The sequence below is a fragment of the Lampris incognitus genome, chromosome 2, assembly GCF_029633865.1.
Source record: "Lampris incognitus isolate fLamInc1 chromosome 2, fLamInc1.hap2, whole genome shotgun sequence".
Taxonomy (NCBI): Eukaryota; Metazoa; Chordata; class Actinopteri; order Lampriformes; family Lampridae; genus Lampris; species Lampris incognitus.
This window is the reverse complement of record NC_079212.1, coordinates 49,107,317-49,117,702: the sequence shown is the minus strand read 5'-3', so window position 1 is coordinate 49,117,702 and position 10,386 is coordinate 49,107,317. Positions and strand designations below refer to the sequence as shown.

The 10,386-nt window shown below is 47.7% G+C and overlaps 1 protein-coding gene across 1 annotated transcript in view; it reads right to left on the bottom strand.

The window, feature by feature from the left end:
* Positions 1–1,219: 1,219 nt before the first annotated feature.
* Positions 1,220–10,386, bottom strand: part of LOC130107194 (troponin C, skeletal muscle) — a 34,610-nt gene continuing 25,443 nt past the window's right edge. Inside the window, exons 3-6 of the mRNA XM_056273663.1 lie at positions 9,210–9,353; positions 8,040–8,154; positions 5,750–5,886; positions 1,220–1,737 (exon numbers count right to left, since the gene is read on the bottom strand). Coding sequence (XP_056129638.1) covers positions 1,706–1,737; positions 5,750–5,886; positions 8,040–8,154; positions 9,210–9,353 — 428 coding nt within the window. The 3' untranslated portion in view covers positions 1,220–1,705. The remainder of the gene's footprint in view (positions 1,738–5,749; positions 5,887–8,039; positions 8,155–9,209; positions 9,354–10,386) is intronic.

The window sequence follows — 10,386 nt, the reverse complement described above, 5'->3', positions numbered from 1 at the left end:
AAGGAGGAGCTGGCTCAGATGTGGCACGTCTCAGTTGTCCGTGCTCGCGCGCCAGGTGGGCTACCGTCCTGGTGGGCTTCACATCTCATGGCCGGGCTGAACCTCTGGGGAGACCCGTCAGTGGCTGCTGGCTCCGGTTTCCCGTGCCGGGGGATGATGGCTTCACGAGGACAGATGACGAGCGAGAGGGAGAGTCTCCATATGGACGTTGTTAGATAACGCAGTTCTTCTTCTGCAGATGTGTCAGGCTGTGAGTGTAGACAGACAGCTGGGGTATCTGCCTTTGGCTTGTGGCGTGTCTTTCAGGGTCCCGTGGGAGGTTTTGGTCTCAGGGTGAGGTTGTGTTTTAATGTGCAGATGCAAAGAGTTGCATTTGCATGAGTGTATGTGTGTGTGTGTGTGTGTGTGTGTGTGAGTGCATGTTTGGTTTGTGGTGTGTGTGAGTTTATGTCAGTGTATACTTTTTTGTGTGTGTTTGCACATGTCCGCACTGGTGTGTGTGTGTGCACTGGTGTGTGTGTGTGTGTGTGTGTGTGTGTGTGTGTGTGTGTGTGTGTGTGTGTGTGCCCGCGCGCGTGTGTGTGCATGTGTGCAGCTTGTGTACGTGCATTTACTTGTGTTTGTGTGTACACAACGTACACAAGCTGCACACATGCACACATGCACACACAAACACACAAACGTGCAAAAATGCATGTGTTTAGCTTGTGTACATGCATTTATTTGTGTTTGTGTGCAAGTTTCTGTATGTATGTATGTATGTATGTATGTATGTATGTATGTATGTATGTATGTATGTATGTATGTATGTATGTATGTATGTATGTATATATGTATATATGTGTGTATATATATGTGCGTATATATGTATATGTATATATATATATATGTATATATGTGTATATATATGTGTGTGTTTGTGTGTGTATATGTATATGTATATATGCTATAGGTAAGTTATTGCTAATCCAGTTATATTATACTCCAGCATCAGAACAAAGGTAAAGGAAATAATTTAATTTGTGTAAATAATTTAATTAAATAAATTTAATTTAATTAATGAAATGTGACATGTGATAATTTAATGTAATTTGTGATATTGGGCTATACATACACAACTGACTTGACTTAATAAAAGCGCAAGAAACGGAACATCTTAACTGGAGAGTCGAGAAGAAAGAGAGTTGGTGGAGAACACAGCAATAAGGGGACGACGGACGGTGGAGGAAAGGAAGTTTATTTAGAAAGCACAGATGAAGGAGGAGGAGGAGGAGGAGAAGGGTTCAGAGGACTCAGAGGAGCAGGGGGCAGGCCAGCAGACAGGATGGTGTAACGTTTCTCCAGAAGCAGCAGCTGCCAGGGGACAGGTGGGGGGGGGGGGGGCGAGGCAGGGTGGCAGGCTGAGGGGGGAAAGTTCCTTCGTCTTAAAAGGTTTGAACGGTTATTTATAGACCGCCACCCTATGCCCCGGGGCTAATATGAGAAGATGTGCAGAGAGGGTGGTGGGTCTCGGACGGTGTTATTTTCTTATCTTTGTAGTCGCACAATGTTTTTCATCTCATGGCGGTTTCCCAGAAGTAAGAAGAAGAAGGCCTCGGTGGAGCTGAGAGCGGGTCTGGATCTTTTGGAGAGCAGTTAATGTTCTGACTTGGTGTGAGAAAAGGTCACAGGGCAGGGTCACAGAGGAATGTCGATCCGGTTTCCATTACTGGACATTTTCCATCATCTTAAGAAACTCTGGAGAGAGAAAGAAAGAGGGAGGAGATTCCATCATACAACGTAACATCCACCCATCAACAGATGAATAAATGATAAGAATGAACTGATAAATGAATACATCATCAAATCAACAAATGTTTAAATGAATTAATCAATTAATCAATCAATCAACTTCTCGTCAATGGTATTACCTCGAAAGTAGATTACATGAGAATATTTGCTTCATATTAAAGCAATATGTAATTTTTTTCCACCTCTGTTTCCTTCTAAAACACATGACCTGGTGTAAGGTGAAGTTCAGGACGACTAAACCTTCATAGGCCCGTATGGACTTTTCTAACCCTGGACCCAAAGCCAAAGACATGTCAGTTCACCTGCTCATTCCTGCACCCTCACAAACACACGACTGCAACAATAGTCAGAGTATAATGTGAATATAGATGAAGCACTGCCGTGCAAATACTGGATGTAAGATGTACTCAAATGCAGTGGCGGCTGATGCTAAAAATTTGAGGGGGGGCGCAATTTACCTTGGTGCAGCACACCTGACAGCTGCTTTAATGTCCACACAGTCACTGAGTTATTAAGAAGGACAATGTAGCCTATAGATTTTATCAGGGTTCGTCGACGGTGGATGATTGACAGTCGAGACGAGGCGTCATGGTGGGTGTGAACATGATTGACAGCCACGAGAATTGTCCAGTCACATTAGATCAAAAAACATGAAAACAATACCAATTCGCTGCCAATAAAAGTGGGAGTGTCCGGGGTGCACAGCACTGCGCCCCCTGGAAAATCTGAAGAAACCAATCAGACAGCAGCCTCAGGTCACCTGCTCGCCACAAGTTTGAGGGCTTACATGAGGTATGGTTTGGCCGGCGCCCCTCACCCAGGAAGTATAACAGAAATCAACCAAATACCATTTAAACCAATATTTAATGCTGCTGACAGGCGCTCACAGACTGAAAAATATTTTTATTTCATAATTATTTACATTATACAACTAATTTATATTCAACATGTTTAAGTAGATTTCCATCTCTTGATGTTTGAAAGGGGGCGGCGCCCCAGCGCCCTGTACTGGCCAGCCGCCATTGGTCAAATATCTACCTTATGGAGAACTATACCTGACTCACCTGGCTCTGACTTCATTTATGGAAAAATAAGTCAAAATTAGATCCAACCTGCCAGTATCAACAAGAAATAAAAGAAACAAAAGCATCACAGAAAGTTGAATCAGTTCACCTGGACACAACGTTTATTGACAGAAACGTTTCATCATCATCTAAGTGACCTCTTCAGTCTCACCTGACTGCATGTATCCCACCTTTATAAACAATACAGTGGCATAAGCTCTTTGATTCCTTACCTGGATTATTGAGCATGCATCAAGACGACTGGTGAATAGTTGCTGCAATCACAGCATTGTAAGATGGTGACAGATGTACTCTTAGCCCCCCCCCCCCCCAGCCTCGGTTCAGGGATGGTCATTCTCTCTTCACATATAGATGGCTTCTTTTGACTCCCAGTTCAAACCAGCCTTGATATCAAGGATGTGCACATCCTCATCCTTGAAAGAGTGGCCATTGGTCTGTAGATGGTGCAGACTGTGTAGATGGTGTAGACTGTGGTGTAGATGGCGTAGACTGTGGAGTCCTGGTCTGATGTGTTAACTCTCCTGTGTGGTGCCATTCTTTTGGCCAGCGTCTGTTTGGTTTCTCCGATGTTCAAGTCACGGCAATCCTGCTGGCACTTAACAGCTACACTATATTGTTCCGTTTGTGCTGGGGGACCCGGTCCTTGGGGTGGACCAATTTCCAATGTGGTGTTTGTCAAAGCGAGGAAGACGCCCAAACAGTGCACCAGCCGATCGAAGAGAGGAGAAGGACAACAGCTGCCTAAGTGTAAACCAGTGGTGATTCCATATGTGGCAGGAGTGCTGGAAGAGTTGAGACGCGTATTTTCCAAACACCGCGTCTCAGCTGCTTTCAAACCCCAAAACACGCTGCACCAGAAATGGGTCCACCCCAAGGATCGGGTCCCCAGGCACAAACAGAGCAATATAGTATACTCTGTCAAGTGCCAGGAGGACTGACGTGACTTGTACACTGGAGAAACCAAACAGACGCTGGCCAAGAGGATGACACAACACAGGAGAGCTAACACGTCAGACCAGGACTCCACAGTCTACACCATCTACACAGTCTACACCATCTACACCACAGTCTACACTATCTACACCACACTATCTACAGACCACTGTAACTCTAGTTAATGGTCATGCCAATTTGCATATGAAACCGATCATTGGTTTGGGTGGTTATGCCAAAGTATTGTTTATAAGGGTGGGGGTACGTGCAGTCAATGTATTGTTTATAAGGGTGGGGTACCTGCAGTCACTGTATTGTTTATAAGGGTGGGGACACCTGCAGTCACTGTGTTGTTTATAAGGGTGGAGACACCTGCAGTCACTGTATTGTTAATAAGGGTGGGGGTATTGTTTATAAGGGTGGGGTTACCTGCAGTCACTGTATTGTTTATAAGGGTGGGGACACCTGCAGTCACTGTATTGTTTATAAGGGTGGGGTTACCTGCAGTCACTGTATTGTTTATAAGGGTGGGATACCTGCAGTCACTGTATTGTTTATAAGGGTGGGGACACCTGCAGTCACTGTATCTTTATAAGGGTGGGGACACCTGCAGTCACTGTATTGTTTATAAGGGTGGGGACACCTGAAGTCACTGTATTTTTATAAGGGTGGGGACACCTGCAGTCACTGTATTGTTTATAAGGGTGGGGTATCTGCAGTCACTGTATCGTTTATAAGGGTGGGGACACCTGCAGACACTGTATTGTTTATAAGGGTGGGGTACCTGCATTCACTGTATTGTTTATAAGGGTGGGGTACCTGCAGTCACTGTATTGTTTATAAGGGTGGGGGCACCTGCAGTCAGCTGAGTCAGTGAGCTGTGTTCAGAGGAACTGATTCAACTTTCTGTGATTTCCTTACCTGGGTTATCGAGCATGCATCGACATAAATAAAACCCCTAACGTGTCTGATTCTCTCATATTTTCATATAAGACACTTTTCTCATTCAAATTACATCAGTCTAATACTACATAAGATGGTGTGGAATAATACTGGAAAGACTTCTATCAGTTTAAAGCGGTGGCTGAACTCGTATCTACGGACAAGTAGGCTGATCCGCTGTTTCTGGGGGACTTTCCCTCCACTGGTACCAGAACGGAGTTTGGTTCTTTACTTGCTCAGAGTGACTTCTCATTTGAACTTAATCATCAACGAGAAGGTCATCCATTCATTCATTCATTCATTCATTCATTCATTCATTCATTCATTCATTCATTCATTCATTCATTCATTCATCCATCCATCCATCCATCCATCCATCCATCCATCCATCCATCCATCCATCCATCTATCCATCTATCCATTATTTGAACCACTTATCCTGTTCTCAGGGTCGCAGGGATACTGGAGCCTATCCCAGCAGTCACTGGGTGTCACACAGGTCCAACACACACACACACACACACACACACACACACACACACACACACACACACACACACACACACACACACACACACACACACACACCTAGGGACAATTTAGTACGGTGATTCACCTACATGTCTTTGGACTGTGGGAGAAAACCGGAGCACCCGGAGGAAACCCACGCAGACACGGGGAGAACATGCAAACTCCACACAGAGGACGACCCAGGACGACCCCAAGGTTGGACTACCCCGGGGCTCGAACCCAGGACCTTCTTGCTGTGAGGGGATCGCGCTAAACACTGCGGCACAGTGGCGCCCCCTAACCATGTATGTAGGAACTAGTCCATTATCTTTGTTGAGCTGCAGCTAAGCAATTTAAAAAACGTTTGGGAAAATGAGAAAAAGATCTTTTCTGAGGACTTGGTTGGTGGAGAACCAGAGGTTTGTGTGGAGTTGGTTGGAGGGAACGTGTGTCCCTGCGTCGTCTTTACGTGTGAGCTGTCGTCTCACCGTCAAAGTCGATCTTCCCGTCTTTGTTCGTGTCAGAATCTGCCATCATCTCATCAATGTCCTCCTCCGTGATTGGCTCTCCGGTCAGATGGAGGATGTCTCCAAACTCTTCCCGGTCAATGAATCCATCTCCATTCCTGTGGCGCAAGAGAAAGGAAAAGGTCTCAAGGTCGCCCAGTGAGAACTTACCACGCAGAGAAGCAGACCTCCCTGCCTGTCTCCTACTCTCAACGATATGGAGATGCAGGGACAGGGAGACTTAAGCTGCTGCATTTCATCCCCACTTCTATATTTACCCCTTTTGCCCCGATATGGGGCTGAGGGATCAGCAAACCTTTTTTTCAAACCGATCAGCGTTTCCCCCAGTGTGAGAGGTGAATTATGGCTTAACCAGATGAATCCATAGGACTCAGTCTGCTGGATGTGGTTTGTACAGTACACATACAAAACCTTACCGCTGGTGTTGGAGGAGAATCCATTAAGAAAATAGTCCATGTGAACACGTTTTTGTTTTTGACCCCCCCCTTTTTGTTTCTCCCCAGTTGTATTTGGCCAATTACCCCACTCTTCCGAGCCGTCCCGGTCTCTGCTCCACCCCCTCTGCCGATCCGGGGAGGGCCGCAGACTACTACATGCGTCCTCCCATACATGTGGAGTCGCCAGCCGCTTCTTTTCACCTGACAGTGAGGAGTTTCACCAGGGGGACGTAGCGCGTGGGAGGATCACGCTATTCACCCCAGCAGCCCCCACCCCGAACAAGCGCCCCGACCGACCAGAGGAGGCGCTAGTGCAGCGACCAGGACACATGCCCACATCCGGCTTCCCGCTCACAAACACGGCCAATTGTGTCTGTAGGGACGCCCGACCAAGCCGGAGGTAACACGGAGATTCGAACCGGCGACCCCCGTGTTGGTAGACAACGGAATAGACCGCTACGCTACCCGGACGCTCCTGTCTGGTTTAAGACAACAGTGTATCTGCCTTTGTCTGCCGGAAGGATGCTTCCGGACGCCCATGAACATTTTGTTTGTTTGTTGGCGCAAACCAGTTAATATAACCAATGCGGTGATACACAACTGAGGGTAGATTCACCAGGGGCTGCTGCTCCTTTAAGGCGGACGTTCAGAGTGCTGACGCAGCACTGCTTAGAGTTTCCGGGGCGGAGCCATGTGTGCAGCAGCCTAGCGGTTGGTCAGCTGGTTGCCAGGAGAGGTTGTCCTGTATCGGTGTTGTTTTGCGTGGCGAGTATTGACGGGATTGACTCGACTCGATCTCTCCGTCTCCTCATCCCTGCACTCCCGCACCAATGTGAAATACTGAAATGTTACCTTACATTCTCAGTAACTGGGGTGTTGGTGTACATGAACAGGTCGCGGGTTAGCCGTCTCCCTAGAACGTAATTCTAACCATCACATCGTGGGAAGATGGCGGCGCGAACTCACGTTTGCGGCGGCCTCACCCAGTACCGGCGTAGGAGGATGGCGGCCTCACTCAGTGCCGTCCATGCAGTGTCTTTTTCCGCATCTGGGTTTGTGTCTTCGTCTGATGGCTGGGAGAGCTGGCGTTGGATCGGCTGGTGGAGCCTGATCTGGTGCGTCCTGTGAGCCCGGGGACTGCGGCCTGACAGGACAGGGGCAGGCTAAGCTAACTGCTAGCCCATGCAGACCGGCATTTCCGATAACACCGAGCGTGGTCTGACAGGACGCGGCAGCGGGGCAGGCTAAGCTAACTGCTAGCCCATGCAGACCGGCAGTTCCGATAACACCGAGGGCGGTCCGGCGGCGGCCCCGCATGGCGTTGACTGTGTTTTTGGTGTCATGGTGTGGAGTGCGAGGAGATGTGTCAAAGGTGTCTGGCTGGGAGAGCCTGGTATGCTGCCTCCGGTGGGCCCAAGGACCACGGCCTTGTCTGGAGCTGCACCCGAAGAGGAAACACCGAGAGCGGTCTGACAGGACCCGGGCTGGGAGAAACGATGTTTCGTTTCATTTCATGCGTGTAGGTGCATGGAATGAAATGACAAGTAGATATTCCTGATTCCTGATTCCTGATTTATAGCTACTCTGAGACTGAAATAGGAAAAATCATGGGAAACTAGCCTGTTTAGATTTTAAAGTCAAGATTGTGAGTTTGCGAACATAGCCTATAAGGTACACCATGACTGTTGCGGTGAGTCTCTGCTCTGAAATAACCTTGGTTCAGGAAAGTTATTCAGATGGACAGACTGGGCAGACCTGTGCCGTGAGAAGCACAGCCCCACGTACAGTGTGCTCTGTTAGAGGAGTTGTCATACTTGTCGAAAATGCGGAAGCATTCTGAAAGCTCCTCTTCACTCTTTCCAGCCTGGTCCTCTTTTAGCTGTTGCACCATCATGACCAAGAACTCCTCAAAGTCAATGGTACCGCTACCTGTGGACGTGAAAGGAGGAGACGTTTGAGTAAAGAGGGGAAGGGAGATGTGGGGATGAAAAACTGGCAATTAGCAAGTGAAAGAGCTTGGTGAATAAGGGTAAATAGATGTTGAGATGGGACTGCGTCCTGATTCTGACCGACACCTTACACGTCGACCCCACTGACAGAGTAGGTGGGGTGAAAAGCAAGATTTTAAGTGTGATGTAGTTAAATGAACATTCTCAACCCAGATAGCATCCGGATGTGGGCCACTTCAGGCAGTGATGTGGTGCTGATGGCCTTCTTCTGGCCCTGACAAAATGGATGTGAGCCTGAAGGGGCCCACATGTATAATAGCAAATATGGCCCAAATATGCAAAATCAAAGGTGGCCCGTTTTTGGCAAAGATGTGGTGCTCTGGGCAACATGTAATCTGGATGTGACCCTGAAGTGCCCCGTGTGGTAAGTGGTGAATATGGCCCAATTATCACAAATCAAATATGGGCCACCTTTGGCAAATATGTGGCACATGCAGCATTGCTATGGCTTGGTTCTGGCCCAGATCTGGCAAACAGGAGCGGACCGCCCAAGTGCCATCATTCCACGCGGTATGTGGGCCGGATGAAAGTGTCGGTGTGGGACGGGTCCGGGCCATAGCAATTTTGCAATCTGGGAAGCATTCCTTCTGATGGAAGGTTCAACATGGGATCAATTCTGGCAGAGAAGCAGAGTACAGGTATGGGCTTACAAGCCGGACAGAAGAGTCAAAAAGGAAGGCTCCACACAGGACGCCCTGATCGAGGAATTTCTAATTCCCTCAGTGTGACGATCCACTGTAGCATCACTCCATCTGTTTCACATATGTCCTTTCCCACTCGAATTTAATGACTTTAATGGTAAACCTTGCAAGAATGCAAATTGAACTTATATAGAGAAATGATTGTATGGAAACATAAAAAGGGTTTACTTGATTAGTGCAAATGTGCAAATGAAGGAATGTAGGAGAATAAGTGCATCCTCATCCTTCCCCTTGTTAACCACATGTAGTGTTTATGGTTAGAAAGGCATCTCACCGTCCTCATCCACCTCCTCAATGATGGCATCCAGCTCCTCTCTTGTCGGGTTCTGGCCCAGCATCCTCATCACGGTACCCAACTCCTTGGTGCTGATATCACCGCCGCCATCAGTGTCGAACATGTCGAAGGCAGCCTTGAACTCTGGTGAGGTTTAAAAAACTCGCATTCAAAAGAGGCCAGAACAGAAAAGAACAGAACAGAACAGAACGCCTATACACCCCATGGAACAAAAACATAATTTTCCCTCTCTTTTTCTCACCAATTCTACTTGGCCAATTACCCCACTCTTTCAAGCCGTCCCGATCGCTGCTCCACCCCCTCTACTGATCCGGGGAGGGCTGCAGACTACCACATGCCTCCTCCGATACATGTAGAGTCACCAGCCGCTTCTTTTCACCTGACAGTGAGGAGTTTCACCAGTGGGACATAGCGCTTGGGAGGATCACGCTATTCCCCCCCGAAGAGGCTCCCCGACCGACCGACCGACCAGAGGAGGCGCTAGTGCAGCAACCAAGACACATACCCTCTTCCGGCTTCCCAACCGCAGACACGGCCGATTGTGTTTAGAGGGGTGCCTGACCAAGCTGGAGGTAACATGGGGATTCGAACCGGCGATCCCCGTGTTGGTAGGCAACGGAATAGACCGCTACGCTACCTGGACGCCCCCCTCATGGGACAATTTCAAGTTTAAAACGTGGTCCTTAGTGATTAATCTATTTTACAACACAAAAAAGTAAAGTGTGCGATAGGCAGTGAAGGATTGAGCATTAATTCAGATGATATGCATTCATATTATGTATGTATGTGATATGTATGTATTATGTATGTATGGGTGCAGGAGAGAGAGGAATTCAAAGCTTAAACAAGACCAAGCAAGAAGGCAGTAAAGAACGCGTTGCCTCAGTCTGCTGCTTGTGGTTCCTGGTAAAGGAACCGGATTGAGACCTGCCCTGTGGCACCAAACACTGAGCCAGGCGTTAAACTCCCATTGTTCATTGTTCTATAACTGCTTGAATTAGCTAAGATTTGGAGGATTATTATTGTTGTATCTGTCATTTTGGAGCCTTTTCCCACAAGCGGTAGAATCAGAAAAGCTAAGGGACAAACAAACATGGAATTATGAAATCTCAGAAATCATGGAAGTAGGTTGTCTTCACTGGGAGTCAGTCTGTGC